The sequence below is a fragment of the Pseudorca crassidens genome, chromosome 9 (genome assembly GCF_039906515.1).
Source record: "Pseudorca crassidens isolate mPseCra1 chromosome 9, mPseCra1.hap1, whole genome shotgun sequence".
NCBI classification, from domain to species: Eukaryota; Metazoa; Chordata; class Mammalia; order Artiodactyla; family Delphinidae; genus Pseudorca; species Pseudorca crassidens.
The window spans coordinates 30974371-30990407 of NC_090304.1; the positions used below are offsets into that span (position 1 = coordinate 30974371).

At 40.7% G+C, this 16037-nt stretch overlaps 1 protein-coding gene across 3 annotated transcripts in view; it reads right to left on the bottom strand.

The window, feature by feature from the left end:
* The window catches only part of BBOX1 (gamma-butyrobetaine hydroxylase 1), a 77361-nt gene that overhangs the window by 44745 nt on the left and 16579 nt on the right, over positions 1-16037 (bottom strand). For all 3 annotated transcript variants that reach the window (XM_067749576.1, XM_067749575.1, XM_067749574.1), the window contains one exon: positions 6415-6613. In XM_067749576.1, coding sequence (XP_067605677.1) covers positions 6415-6613 — 199 coding nt within the window. The remainder of the gene's footprint in view (positions 1-6414; positions 6614-16037) is intronic.

Sequence of the window (16037 nt, forward strand, 5' to 3'; positions counted from 1 at the left end):
AGAAAGAATTTTTGATGTCTTAATCAAATGGAATTTCTCAATATCATAGCATACATTCCCTTTCATTAACATTTCCTGAGAGATAAGTGTGTGTGAGACACCAAGGTAGTATTGAGCAGGCCATTGTTTCTGCCTGCAAAGAGCTCAATATGACGGTGGCAATGGCAATGAGATACACATGCCTTATTTTCAAAGGTTATCCTGGCTAGTAGTCACAAGAAAGGTAACTAGTTAATACACAATATTAATGGTAAACACTAAAAAATACGATGTCGAACCCTCCTCTCCCACCCCATCTCTGTGTCACACACACACACACACACCACACACAAGTATATATAAATAGTAATACCCTGACCACACCAGTTAATTTAGTTGTCCAACTAATTAGAGAAGAAATTCTCAGGTTATGCTTTTGCCTTTTTAGGGAAGAGCATGTGAACTTCTCATTGTTGTCTTAATTACAGTCTCAAAATATGATGACTAGCAAATATTACTACAACCCAGCAAACTAACAGTAGTGATATCTTACAACACAGTAGTTTATTTTCTTTCACACTGCATGCATTATCCCTAAAAGTGGAATCTCCCACAAGAAACAGAAATTGCCTAACTAGATATTAGGAATATATGGGAGAGAAGGGAATTTCCACCCCTCTTTCTGGATGGACGGTTCAGAATGCAAAACTGGCTCCTAGGATGAGTAGTAAAGTACTTATTTTGTTTTCTTGTAATGCCTGGGCATGGGGATGTGGCGCTGGTAGTGATCTCACAGAGCTGAGGCTGGGAGAGGGGTTCTCTCTCTTAAAACTGCAGAGGCTACCAGATCAAGGGAGGATGTAGCAGGGATGGTGGTTGGAACACAGGAAGAGAAAGATTAATAGGTCAAGCAACTAGGGCACGAAAGGCCAAAAAGCAGCCAAAATCAGAGGAGGACTTGGAACATGTTGTTTGTAGACAGGATAAAGGAGATGGAAAAGCGAGGGAGATACATGCAAGAAAGAAGGTGTTAAGTTGGAAGGGAGGAAAGCAACCTGAGCAACGTGAGAAAGGAGCTATGGCTGTAGTTGTTCCCCACCAACTCTCTTTGGTAGATAAAATGGTTTGCATCTAGGGCTTCCCTGGTGGCGCAGTGGTTGAGAGTCTGCCTGCCACTGCAGGGGACATGGGTTCGTGCCCCGGTCCGGGAAGATCCCACATGCCGCGGAGTGGCTGGGCTCGTGAGCCATGGCCGCTGAGCCTGCGCGTCTGGAGCCTGTGCTCCACAACGGGAGAGGCCACAACAGGAGAGGCCACAACGGTGAGAGGCCCGCGTACCGCAAAAAAAAAAAAAAAAAAAAAAAAAATGGTTTGCATCTAAGTTGGGCTAGCTTGAGATGGGGAGGAGAAGTATAGAATTATATAGTCGTAATTAAATGTGTATGTAGTAATGTCACACCTATTTATACAGTGGTAGCCTGTGTAAGTTTGAGGAGTCTGACTTCATTCTCTCTAGCTGCCATATTGATAGCTGAATATCACCCCATCTTCACCTTGCTTTCACCAGGCTGGGAGAGTATCACCCTTGAGCTATGTGCTACCTTTTAATTACTGTTGGCATGTATTGACTATCTTGTTCCCTCATTTGTAATGCCAAAAGTCCAGGGGTACTTTACACTTTGTTCCTTGGTTTTATGGAATATTTATTGTTCCAGATTATCTAGATGAAGTCAACTCAACTCTTTATATTCACCCATATACAGCAATCACCAAAGATAGTTTTGCATAAAGTAGAAACCCAGATCTAGTTCAGAACAAAATGCCTGGCATGGTGCCTTGCATGTGGTAAAGTATTCAAGGAATTGTTGTTGTATGGATGAGTAAGACGACAATACCACTGACCAGGACATTCTCTTTCATTGACAGTGACTGTACTTTCTTTAAGATTTACTCTGTGGGATGCATTGTCGAATGCATTATTCTAACTTGCATTCAGTCATTGAAGATGGCAGTGGAGTGTAGTTTACAATGACTATTTCCCATTGGGTTAAATTATGTCATAAAATTCAGATATTTTGTTCAATAAAGAAAGAAATGATCCAGAAAGCTATTTTCATTCCTTTTGTGAGGGTGGGGTGTAGTCAGGGACATGGGATGAGGCTTTTGGCCTCATTCTGTAAAAACTACATTGTTCCAAGTCAAAGGTTTAAATCCTCCTGAAAAGGTCATCTTTTTACATACTGCTCCACATGTATATGTATTTGACAAAATTGACAATGGGGGTTTCTTTACCAACTCTTATTCTTTTCTCCCAGGAAAGATTTCATCATTAAGGCAGTAAGGTTACTGAGCATTTCATATGGCTGCATGAAAAAATATTGCCTAGATGATGCACTGTCAAAAAATGTCAAGTATCTGAGAAAATACAGCTGTGGAAAATGATGTAAACATATATCCTCAAAGCTATTGCCATTTTCATAGGTGGACATAATTTTATAACATGAAATGCTCTAATAATTATTGCATTCGTCAGCTGCTTTATAGTCTTTTAAAAACTCGGTGTGAATTTATTCATTATATATTTATTCCTTGCCTACCCTATGCTAAAAATACAGAAAGTTCTGGAATCTACTGTTTTTGTTTATCCAACCAACAATCTAACAATGTAGATGACAGCCAAAACCCCAAAATAGACACTATAATTCTCACTTTAGACCCACACAGTTTAAATTCTCTAAACTAGTAACCCTATTTGAATGGAAAAGTACTAGGTTAGTTTCCCAAGGCAAGCACATGTGAAGTAGCATCAAGTTATTATTGTTTTTGGCAGCTAAGCAAGAGCGGAAACCAGGCTCCTTGAAAAATCTACCCGGAAAGCAAAGTTTACCTTTAATATTCCCCGCTTTGCTTTCTCTGTCTCTTTCCTATTTCTGGCATTATTATTATTGCCTTCATTATTTATTGCCTTCATTTATTCTTTCTGTTCACTCAATCACCAACCAGTTATTTTTCAAACAAGAGTAAAGCCAGGGCTTCCCTGGTGGCGCAGTGGTTGAGAATCTGCCTGCCAATGCAGGGACACGGATTAGAGCCCTGGTCTGGGAAGATCCCACATGCCGTGGAGCAACTGGGCCCGTGAGCCACAACTACTTAGCCTGTACGTCTGGAGCCTGTGCTCCACAACAAGAGAGGCCGCGACAGTGAGAGGCCCGCGTACCGCGATGAAGAGTGGCCCCCACTTGCCGCAACTAGAGAAAGCCCTCGCACAGAAACGAAGATACAACACAGCCAAAAATAAATAAATAAATAAATAAATAAATAAATAAATAAATAAATAAATAAAAAGAGTAAGGCCGGTGGAGAAACAAAGATATGAAAGGGAGAGACCCTGTCTAAGGCAGCTACTGATTCTGTTCTAAAGTCACGTCCAGGCATTACCACAGTACAAAGAAGAACATGACAAGTGCCATTTAGTCTACATAATTGTGAGAGTTCAGAGGATGTAAAGAAACCAAGCTCCACACCTCCTGTGACCTGCCTTCTCTTGAACTACCCTTCCTCTCAACCAGAGGCTTATGACCTTTGCTGCAAATGAGTATCTCCTGAAGTGTTTCTAAAATTCCTGATACCCAGGCCAAATCCAAGTCCTGTTAAAAAAAAATATTTCTGGAGATGGGACCCAGATGTCAGTATTTTTTAAATTGGTTATTCCACTGTGCAGCCTAGGCTGAGAAACATTGTTCTAAATATCTCCCTTTTTTTTAAATCTCATGTTACCCTAACTTCAGTATAGAAAAGGCAAGTAACTTCGGGGAAAATATTCACTTTTCTCATTCTGTTGACAAAATCCCCCCAAACAAGTAAGCAAACAAACAAAATCAAAGCTACTACAATAACAACAACAAAACTGTTCTCTTCGTTAAGTTCTTGAGGTAGGGAATTCGAAATTACCAAAAAAAAAAAAAAATTAAAAAAAGAGATCTTGGCAATTATTGGTGGAAGAAGCAGTAAGGTGGAAAGAAAGGCATTTTCTGGAGTGTGGTATAGTTTGAGAGATTTAGGGAAGAAATGTGATCAACTGCTGAAGATGAAATTGTGTAGGTAAACTCTGTGGTCAGATGCAAAGATCTGGGACAAAGGGAATGGAAGAGTAGTAGGAAGTCTGATTTGTTTTGACAACAAACCTTTAGTATTCATTCCAACAAATTTCACAATATTAGATCAGTGGCCAAATTATTAAGCCTTTTTTAGGATTTGTAACAACAAAACAAAATAAAACACAAGTTATAAATCAGGACTAAGAATCTGACCCTTAATGTGATGGATGGGGGTGGAAGTTAGGGAGCCATAACAAAGAGCCCCAAATTTGGCCACTGTAATGAAACTGTGAAATGTGTTGGCCTCAGTGCAAAAAGTCTGTTGTCAGCAAATAAAAATGAAGTAAAAAGAACTTAGAAGATACTTGAAGTGTTCTGTTTACCTCCAGTGCCCTAAGGCATCTTTTCAATGTGCTTCCTTCATACTATGATTGATAGTGAGGTAGATTAGAAAGCCCAGGGATGGGACAGACACAGATTCCAACTCTGGTTCCTTGTTTACTATCTGTGGAAACTTGGGTTTATACTTTAATTCTCTGGGCTTCAGCTTCCTCATTAGTGAACTCAGGGATAATATCTATTCCAGAAAGTTGTGAAAAATAGAGAGAAAATAATACAGTTGGGGCTCTTAATAATTTCAAGACTCTTCCTCTTCCCTTTGTCTGTTGTTGCTGCTGTAATCTGTTAAAGCAGCTTGAATTCTTACAGATGTAGGGGAGATAAAAATTTTGTATGACACAAACTCACTAATGGTAAAAGTTTGTTCTTGGGATGGGGGTGGGGACTGGGTCATCCAAACCTAAACATGATAGAGTCTTCTACCATGAATAAACATGCTCAAATCATTGAAGGCAAGTGACTGAATATTTTTGACCTTCTGTTTACCTGCAGACGAGGTCTTGCTCTAGATTTGCAAACCTAAGGGCAAAGTCAAAGGCTAGCAGGGCTCTTGCAGGTCTGAGGTGGGAGTTGGGGGCAGAATTCGTGAAATTGGAGAGTGAGAATATGCTCTCTTCAGGGCTCAGCCTTTTCTTACCTCCAGCAGGTTGCTGGCAAGCAGGGGTTTAAGCTCAGTTGTTGCTACATTTGATTTTTCAAGAAAAGTCAGCTCCATATTTAATGTAAAATCTTCCAGTTTTTAAGTGTTGATCCCATTTTTTTTCAATATCATGTGAGCCAAACAAAACACATCTGAATACTGCCCGTGTGCTACCAGTTTGCAAACTTTGCATTTTGCAGGTCCTTTTCACTTTTAGTGCCCTCTACTCTGAGCCCAAGAATAAGTGTCTCCATCGCAAATGACAGGCTCACCCTAAAGATTAGAAATACAGTCATACCCCCACTTCCAGGTAGTGTTTCCTGTTGCTAGTGTTTTCTTTATCCGTAATTAATGTTACCTCCCAGGCAATTCTTATGCAAACAGCCTCTTGTTCCAAAGTTAAAATCAGTTGTATTTCCTGTTACTTGTTAAAGTGCGTAGACTTAATTTTCTGCATGTTAGCTTTATTTAAAACATCTGGTGGCTGGTTTCATTTCCCCAGGGCCCAACCTAATTTTGTGCCAACTCTTGGGAGGTAAAACTTTAATGAACGTTCACATTTGTAAAGCTGAATATTTTTAAAAAGCCTTAGAGAAACAGTCTTCTATCCCACTTGGTATGGACTGAATTGTGTCCTCCCCAAATTCATATGATGAAACACTAACCTTCAATGTGACTACATTCGGAGAAAGGGTCTTTAAGGAGGTGATTAGGGTTAAATGACATCCTTTTTTTTTTTTTTTTTGACCAGGGATTGAACCCAGGCCCTCTCCAGTGAGAGCGTGGAGTCCTAACCACTGGACTGCCAGGGAGTTCCCGATTACATGAAATCTTAAGGGCAGGGCCCTAATCCAGTAGGACTGGTGTCCTTATAAGAAGAGGAAGAGATACCAGGAGTGCTGGTACCCTGAGGAAAGGCCATGTGAAGATACAGTGAGAAAGTGGCCAACTGCAAGTCAGGAAGAGAGCGCTCCCCAAGAACCAACCCTGCCAGCACCTTGATCTTGGACTTCTGGCCTTCAGAACTGTGAGGAAATAAACTTGTATTGTTTAAGCCACCCAGTCTACGGTATTCTGTTGTGCGGCCCTAGCAAACTAATCCTCAACCTTTAACTATCCTGTCTTTGGCGTCTGACGTCATTCCAGTCATTCTCAGAGAAATTCCACTTTTAGATTCTCATCTGACTTCCTGTCAAGACATTGTGGAAATTTCTATATCATCAATCAAAAGAGTCCCTGTCTGGAAAGTATATCAAACCCTATATATGATGGCAGAACACCAGCTATTGGGTGACTTACCCATAAAATGTGAGATAAAGGAAACCAATCCTTTTCCCAAGTTTTAAAACTTCTCCTCGTTTGTCAGATGCTCCTGTGAGTCGCACTATGCCGACTTTCTTGAGCCTGGAGAGCCACCTGTATGCATGCTCATCATCTTTTAAAACATCTTCAAAATCCAGAGTAGGTAGCTGGAACTCTGAGCCCCAGTACTGACATTCTGTGAATTAAGAAAAAGAAGAAACCAGATGGGATTGCACTGTTTTTAACATACAATGAGAACCTCAGAGAAGGGACTAGTTCATGGAAGCTGACCTTTGTTCTATCATGGAATTGATTAAATTTCAGTCATATTAGAAATGCCTAAGTTACCAGCTCTTCTTCCCTGGACCCAAGCCAGTCTACTCTATGCTTTCTGCCTACAGCTGTGGAAGACCCATGACAGGTATTCACTATAGCACATTTGTCAAGAGAATGTTGTTTAGCTTGTGATGGCTCTTGATACATAGGTCCTTAGGGCTTCTTTGCCTGGACATTGCTTAGAAATAGCCTTGAAATAGTGTGTATTTTAACAGCTAAGTTATATTGTTCAATTCCAAATAGAGATAAAATCAGAATCATGTGCTACAACAGCGTATGCCTATCCCTGGGGGTCGGGGTGAGAAGTGTTTGCCATGGTAGGAATTGCTCCTTCTTCCTCTTGTTTTACCTGATAAGAAGCTTGCTCTAGGGTCAGCTTGTTCACAGGAGTCAGCAAAAGCTGTCCATGGGGAGGAAAAGATGACAGTTGTGCTCATGGCACGCACAAACGCTTTGGTGACAATGCCACATGAGATAAAGTCAAATGCCTTTCTTTGTTTTCTGATTCCTCATGATTTATGGCTCATAAAAATGTTTACTTGAAAAAACAGAAAGGAAAACAAATGTAGAAAATAATTTGCTTACAAACCAGGCTCTCTCAAAGGAAGTAGAACATAGAGGAAACATAGTTTTGCCAAGGAAAATAACTCAGATATTAACGATTGCATTCAGCAAAGACCACTCTAGCTAATCCACTTGATTTCTTCATTTTGGGGGAAAGAATTTACCTTAGGAAGGCAAGCCTTCCTAACAAGTGACAGAATGAGGTCTTATGATCTCAAAATCATCCTGTGCAATGCCTCCCTTTTCTAACTGGGAAATATATGTCATGTTACAGAAAACAACCCCAGAGCCTCCAGTTTAAGACAAAAGATTGGGTCAGTGTTCCGTTGTAGTAGTTGTAGATTGGGAATCATTTCTTTTTTGATGTCAGCATGGCTGTTTCTGCAGAACCAAGGATTTCTCAGGAGTCAGATGTTGGTTTAGTAGTAGCAAAGATACTTACAGGTGCAGGAAGCCACTTCCTGATCTCCCATCAGCGAGTTGCATGAGGACATTCACAGAGATGAGCAGGTGTGTGTCGGGGCGGGGAGATGGGGGGAGAACTAATCAGATTATAAACACATATATTGCCAAAGTTTGCATAATATTGCATAATGCATAATGAGGCAGAATTTTCAGGGCCTAAATTGCAAACTCTAAATGAGTCCTCCCTAGGGGTTGCATTCATTATTTTGGACAATGTTAATATTCTTCAGTATTGAATACATTCCAGGTGACTTACTGTATCTTCTCAGGAAGTCAAGTTTATATTCAGCCACTGGTTCCTAATTTTTGTTTTAACTCTTCTCTTTGTGGGACTAACCGTAACTGAAAGAACTATAGCCGTTCCTGTTCCTTTTTTTTTTTCAGTGTTTCTTATCAAGTGCTTTTAGAGAAAGACCTTAGAATTTACTATTAAACCAAGTCAGCTTGGCAAAGAGAAGCAGCTCAGCACATGGGCCAGAGCAAGTTGGCTAAAGCGATAACAATGGGGTGTGAAGGGTTTGGGATATAATCATAATTTTTTTTGGAGGGTGGATGGTGTAAAATACATATTTTACCATGTCGTGAGACACAGTGATAGGCAGTAGGTTTTCAGGAACTCATAGTCTATGGGAGACTTGGACACGGAAACTGACAATTAAAACATAATATGGTAGATGCTATAGTTGAAGTACGTTCAGGATACCATGGAGATATCAGATCTTCTGATCCCTTACCTAATGCTCCTTCTACGATGCCAGCTGCTCTTTTATATGCATGAAGTTCCTCAGGTCTGTCCCTCATGCCTCAACTATTTCTTCTGAAATCAAAGTTGGTTTTATGGGCCCAGCGCGGTTCTGCTGCACCACTCTGCTCTCTAACAAGAGTTGGCTTTATATGAAAGAGCTTTTGTTCAAAGAAGCAATCTATTTGACTTTGTTTTGAATATTGGATTATACGGTTGTTTGCTTTGCCACTCCCATTTGCCCTTCGCACTTACAGTCTCCAGATTGTAATATCTGGTACTAATCAAAAAGGTCTGTGAAAAGAAGGTGATAAATATCATCAATATTACTTATTGGCTACCACGCTAGAAAAGTCATTTGGCTTCCAGTTAAGAGAAAAATTTCCTGGGCAAAATATCATTGTTAACGACATAATAAATCACTATCTCCTCTTTCCAAAGCTTACACCTAAGTAGACTACACCCAGAAACTTAAAAAATATTGAAAACAGCTTTAAGCTTGTTGAGCCCCAAATGAAAGTTATAGGTCCATAGCATATTAGAGGTAGATGAGAGGTGGAGACTCATCTTGCATTTTCACATTGGCTTTAGGATTTCCCATCACCATGGGTTCTTATTATTGAATAAAAAGATCATCTAGACTACAGCGGAGGATTCTCCTAGTTCTTGGGCACTGTGATGATCTGGCCAAGGGCAAATTTTTCATTCCTGTGTAGACTGTTAGATGGATTAGCTACGATCTACATGGCCATCTATAGCAATGTGTTGTCTTTATTACAAAGGGTTAAGTCATTAATTGATGAGCCTTTGTTATAATATTTAAAAGAAAAAATTTGTTGTCCTATTGAGAGCAAACCAGCCTGGAGAGATAGTATGGTCTAGACTGCAATATTGTCAAATAGAACAAATGAAGGAAATATTCTCTCTCTGTACCATCCAGTATCATAGCTACTAATAACATGTGCCTATCGAGACTTGGCATATGGCTAGTGGAACGAAGGAACTAAATTTTTTCCTTCATTTAATTCAAACTGATTTAAATTTAAACTTAAGTAGCCGCATATCACTGGTACTGTATGAAACAGGACATGAACAGAATAAAGAACATGGAGCTAAAGAGGCCTGGGTTTGAGTCATTGTCTTGCTTCTTACCAGTTTGTTTCCTTATTTTTTCTCTGATCCTCCAGATAAGTACGGTTATAAAATAACCGTACTTATATTTACCTTGCAGGTCATATGTTGACCATGCAATGAGATTATGCAAGGAGCTTGGTACAGTGCCTGGCACATAGTAGACTAATAATAATAATATAATAGTTAATATTTGCTGAATACTTTCTAGGTGTCAGGTACAGTGCTAGGTGCTCTCCATACCTTATTTCTTTTAATGTCCATAATAAATATATGCGATAGATGCTTTCAGTATTCCCATGTTACAGAGAAGGGAACAGAGATCCAAGTCTTTCAGCTAATGATTTGCAGAGCTAGTTAGGCCAATTCAGGTGACTAATTCCAAAGTCTGTAATTTCAACAACTACACAGAAAATAAACATTTAATGCCTTGAAATACTGTTGTTACATGTATTCTTAAGTCCTATGTCTGAATGTCCACGGCTTATTCTATCCCTTACAAAGGAAATCTACTTTCTAGATGAAAAAGAAAGCAGGGCAAGTTACAATTAGGAACACTCTGTCTGGACATGTTCAAGCATGAGTGTTTAAAGATAAACCTTGGCTCCCAGTCAGGATTTTAAATGCAGAAAAGGCTTTATGACTAGGCACAGCTCTTTGACAGCATTGCTATTCATTGCTTTTGTGAAATGAACCAAGGCTTAAAAATCAGCTAGCTTCGTTTTTTAAATTTATGCCAGTATATGTCAGTGATCCATGCCAGTCTGGTTTTACTTAAGGCCTTTATCACTTTCCAGAGAGTTTTGGTGACTGTGTAGCAGGGAAATGTAATAAATAGAGATGGAAAAAACACTTTCACAAGATGTAAATATTTTCAAAACTTTTGTATTTTGAGCATTTTGTGGATTCAAGAAGGCTCTGCTAAGGGCACACACTATATACATCTATATATAATTATAGCATATTTTAATGAACTTTTGTTTCTACATGAGTCATTTGCCCATTAGAGAATAACACACACGCACACACAAACACATGCTCTCAAACACACACGCACATACACACAAGATATTCTTTGTTTTAAAATGACAAAATGAGTTAGATTCTTTGAATAAATTTGTTACTCTTTACATGTGTAAAATTAACCATATTCACGCCAAGACTCAGTATGAAACTCAGTATGAGGCTGTTCATATCATACGTAGCATAGTCTGTCCTATACATAATTTCAAGTTCATAGGATTTTACAATCAGGGGTTGGTCACAATACCTTTTAAGTTCTACAGAGTTTACAGTTTTCCAACTATAGCTCCTATTTTGGTGTGCCTTGGCAGGAGCTTTGAAAAAGTCAGTGACCAAGGGCCGCAACCCATCACAGGATCTGTTTCCTAATACGAGCCACTCACAGACTCAGTTATGCCAGTTGTGACTTTCAGAGACAGCACTATGACTAGCCAGTTTCCAAATTCATCAAAACATCCCCGATATAAAATACTCCAATCTTCCGGGAGAAATAAACTACATCTTCTTAATAAATCCACCAGTAAGATCATTCTATGATTTCTGTGCAGAAACTTTGACATTGAAAAAGTTATTTAGAAGCATTTTCCCTGTCTCCCCCCAACTGCAAAACACCACTACTGGGGACCGTAAGAAAACATGCTGGCCTAGAGTAAATCATTTTTTAGGTGAATACATTAAAAGAAAATTTAAATTTCACACTTGGGTCTGGAAACATAAACAGTGTGGAAAATGACGGAATAGTTAAGGCATGAACCACCCTTTCTAATTTAACTTACGGACTTACTAATAAATGCTTCCTTGAACATGTGCTTCACACATCATAAAATTTATGAACAGGCTACATGCTGGCTTCCAAGACACCATTTGTACAAGGCTTCCTTTTCAGGATTAAGCCTCACATTCCTGGATCCTGAGTTGTATTTCAAAAAAGGAAAAGACACAAAGAAGCTCTTCAGTTAAAGATTCATGAGTACGGCGTGCAGGGTTGCAATGTGTTATTTCAAGAGTTTAGGACCTTCTGTCTACCTGCACGGAACTGTGCTGTTGGCTCTGAAACAGCTCATCTCATGTGCTGATGATCAGCTGATTGCTTACTGTCTTTTCCTATAAATATCTTGCAGGGGCCCAGCCATAATCAAAATCTGACCCCCAGATTTTGGGACTTTGATTCTCTTCTCTGCACTAAGGAAATGCTGCCCTCTTTGGAAATTCTTTTACCTCTTGCCTAGTGAACTCGACATGCCTTTCAAGATTCTGGTCACTTGTCCTTTTTTAGATTGAGATCTTCCAGAAGCTGACCTTGAGATGAGGATTTGAATGCAAGCAATTTACTAAGGAGGTCTCCCTGGAGGCACCAATAGGAGGTGGGGAAGTGAGAAAGGGAAGGGGGCCTCTGGAAGGTGTTTTAATGAACGGGTTACTTCTTTTGCAGCTGGGGCTCAGCACTGCTGGACCTCACGGCAACACTGTAGACTATACTCAGAATACAGAGTTGTGCCACCCAGGGGCAAGGAAGCTGAGATGCAGAGGCCACCCACACCTACCCCTTATTGGTTGAGAGCTGCTTCTGGGCGTTCACTCCTTGGTCTTTCTGGCCTTCCCTGTGTGTTGGTCAAGCATGCTCCCTCAGGCAGAGAGAACCCTCCAGGAGCTTGGCAATCTCGCAATAGCAAGCTGTTGGCAAGTATGGGAAGAGTGCTGAGGAGGTCTGATGGGGCAGTGACAGCCTCTGCAATGCCCACCTTCAGGATCTCCAAGACTGGGTTAGATGGCGATCTTCTGTGATTCCCCAGCACCAGTACACACCTCAGCCCCTGTGCTCACCACCTTAGGCCGAAAGGATCTTTCACTTGCTCCACACGTATTTGCTGAAAGTCTGGCTGTGCGAAAGAGGTTGCATTGGTGAATAAAAATAGATGTGGGGCTTCCCTGGTGGCGCAGTGGTTGAGAGTCCGCCTGCCGATGCAGGGGACACGGGTTCGTGCCCCAGTCCGGGAAGATCCCACATGCCACGGAGCGGCTGGGCCCGTGAGCCATGGCCGCTGAGTTTGCGCGTCCAGAGCCTGTGCTCCGCAGCGGGAGAGGCCACAACAGTGAGAGGCCCGCGTACCGCAAGAATAAAATAAAATAAAATAAAGATAGATGTGATTGTTGCCTTTGGGATGGAAAAAGTGAATACACAACCAAGCAAACAAATAAATACATAAAAATAAACGTTGTAGTAAGTGCTGTGGGCGTAACGAATGGGGTATATTGACAAATAATCATTGGGAGTGGGATGGAGAACTTATTTGCTTAGACATGGCGGATGAGAAAGGTGTAACTGAAAAGAAGCTTTTTAAGCCACATCCTGAGAGGTGAGAGAAACCAGTCTCGCAAAGGGCAGGGAAAGTGTCTAAAAAGGAAAGAGTAGGAAGAGGGGTGATCTCTTAGCTTGTTGGAGGAACTCAAAGTCACTGAAGCTAGGACCCATGAGACAAAGAGGTGGATGTCGCAGATGAAGGGAAAAAGTAAGCAAGTGTGGGTCAGGCAGGTCCTTATCTTTTTCCCTCTGCCATTGGACTGTACGGTCCTTGCAAACTATAGAGATCCTGTTGCTTATCTTTATTTCCTCACCACTGTTGCCCGCTTACTCTTCCTCCCCCTGGTATATAGCCCAGGGCTTGCACCCAGTAGATTTTCAGAAAACTGCTATGTTCTGTATCCTAAACAAATCTTTGTTTATTTCCTAATGATGACTGGAAACAAGAAGCAACCCCTGAAAAAGTAGTGTTTGAGCACACTTTAGTATTTTAAAAGATGGAGAAATCCATAAAACCTCTCCTCTAGGTGATAATCCCACCAAATTTGAAAAGTCTCCCTGAGAATGTACAAAAGATGCTTCTAAACAAGTTTACATTGCTTGAAAGAAGAGAAACACATTTTTGTTTTGAACTATTAAGTACCCGGTAATATATATATGCTCAGCCCCATATATATAATAGATATATGACAAGAGTGACGATTTAGTTGGAAAAAACAAGAACTCATGAAATAATGAAGCAGCACTAAAGGGGAGTGTGTGAAAAACACTTAAAAAATGAGAGTGAACACTTATTGGGCATTTATAATTCCAGGCACCCTTCTGAGCACTTTACATGGAGTGATGCCTGTAATCCTGACAACAACCCCATAATAGAGGTTCTATATTATTCCCCCTTTATAGATTAGACAGGCATCAGGATCATACCTAAGTTAGGCAACGTCACACAGCTAATACATGTCAGGGCTGGGATACCCACACGAAGAGCTAGATTCTGGATATTCTGAAAAAAATTTGTCAAAGGATAACAAGTACCAAAGGATGTTGATAAGGGAGATTATTATCTCAGACTTCATTGGAATCGGCAGGACTAACAGAAAATTCAGTTTTACCCTCTGTCCTTGTTGTGACTATCCCCTCTGACATCTCTCAAAAGGTTATAGAACACCCTCTTGATGGCTTTTAATTCCAGAGCACACATCTCTCTATGGTGCAGCCTATCCTGGTTCCAGACGGCTCCAATCAACACTATCTTCTTCCTTATGCAGAGGCACATCTACGTCTGTCACCTTCTTTTAGGCACTAATTCTGTGCTCCAGAATCACGCAGAATATGGCAGTCTTGGAGATGTGTATAAAGACAGGCCCTGAGCTGAATTTTTCTTTCCAAGGCTAAATAGTCTCTTTCTCTCCCATATTTTTCATGTTTTATGGCTCCCAAACCCTGCACTACTCTCTCTGCTCTCCTCTGGGTGATGCTTTCAAGTTTGCTGATGTCCCACAGCAGCCTGGGCATCTCAGATCAGACATAATACTACAGGCGTGCCGGCACGGTGGGCTCGCTACTACATTTTTATTCAGGCCGCCTAAATCTAATTAACTTTTTTTGGCAGTCTCAAGTCTGTTGACGCATACTAACTTTTCGGTCAACCAGAATGTGTACGAATTCCTCCTCAGCCAGGTTTCTGAAGCTAGTTCACTGAGAACATACTAAGCACATACAGAGTTGAGGATGCGGGTCCAATTTGATAGGGACTTTGTGTCAAAATTCATCACTCAAGGTTTGAAGGTGACAGATGTGGATTCAAATCTGAATTCTGATACTTCCATCTACGTGATCTTCAGAAACTGATGCATTCTCTCAGTTCAATTTCTTCATCTGGAAAATACAGAGTTAAACAACCTGCAGGGTTGTTGGGAAATTTAAATGAGATGATACCTAGAAAGAACTTGACATTGTATACTTAATTAAATCTGCACTTGACCCAGAGCAGCTGAACATGGCTGGAGGAAAACATACCATGATGAGTGATTTTATTGCACATCCGTTAGTCTATAGTTAACTCTATCTCGTGCTCCCCTAGCTGACTGTTTCTCACGTTCCCTGTCCTCAAACTTCCCACGCTTCCTCCTCCTATTCATGCTTAGCTGATAACTTTGCTTCCTATTTCAGTAAAAAATTAGAAGGACTCAGAAGAGACTTCCATACACCCCATCGCCACATCGACCAACCTGCCTGTGTCCAAGTCCTTATGGCCACTTGATGTAACGTAGATAAATTGGTAAATTTCACGATCTCTTTCTCTACCAAAATGTAAACTCCTTACAGATAAAGTCTACCTCTGTTTTGTTCATCAATGCATTCCCAGTACCTAGAACAGCGGCTGGTACATAGCTGACACTCATTAAGTACTTGCTGAATAAATATAATGCATGGAAGATGTTCAATAAATGGTACCTGTTATTAATATTAGCTATTTCGCTGGATTCCAATTGTCTAGTGGGGATGACAGTCAAATACACCGACATTGACCCTTCAGTGCAATAATTGCAGCGACACAAAAAGAGTAGCCGGCACCAATTCCTGCAAGCACAGAGAAGAGGTGGATGACAGAAAGGCATTCAGTAAAGCAGATGTTCTTCAGTCAAATCTTGGCTCTGTTACTTCTTTGCCTCTTTGATTTTGGACTAGTTACTTACTTTTATCAGCCTTATTTTCCTCATGTGTAAACTGGTTACAGTGATGTTGCCTTTGTAAAGTTGTTGCTAGGATTAAATAGAGTAATACATATCAAGCATTGAGCTCTGTGCCTGGCAGATAGCAATGCTTTAAAAATATGAAGAAGGAAGACTGGCAAAGGATAGGGGAAGAGGAAGGGGACGAAGAGGGCGTATGCTGTTGGTAGTTCAGATGGAGGGTTGGTGGTGGAGGTAGTGAGATGTGGATGGATTCTGGATTGTTTTGGTAATAGGGCTAGTAGATTTTCTTGACACATTGGGTGTGTGGTATAAGGGATAATGAGGAGTCTAGGGTGGTCCTGCTGCCTGAGAGATGGAG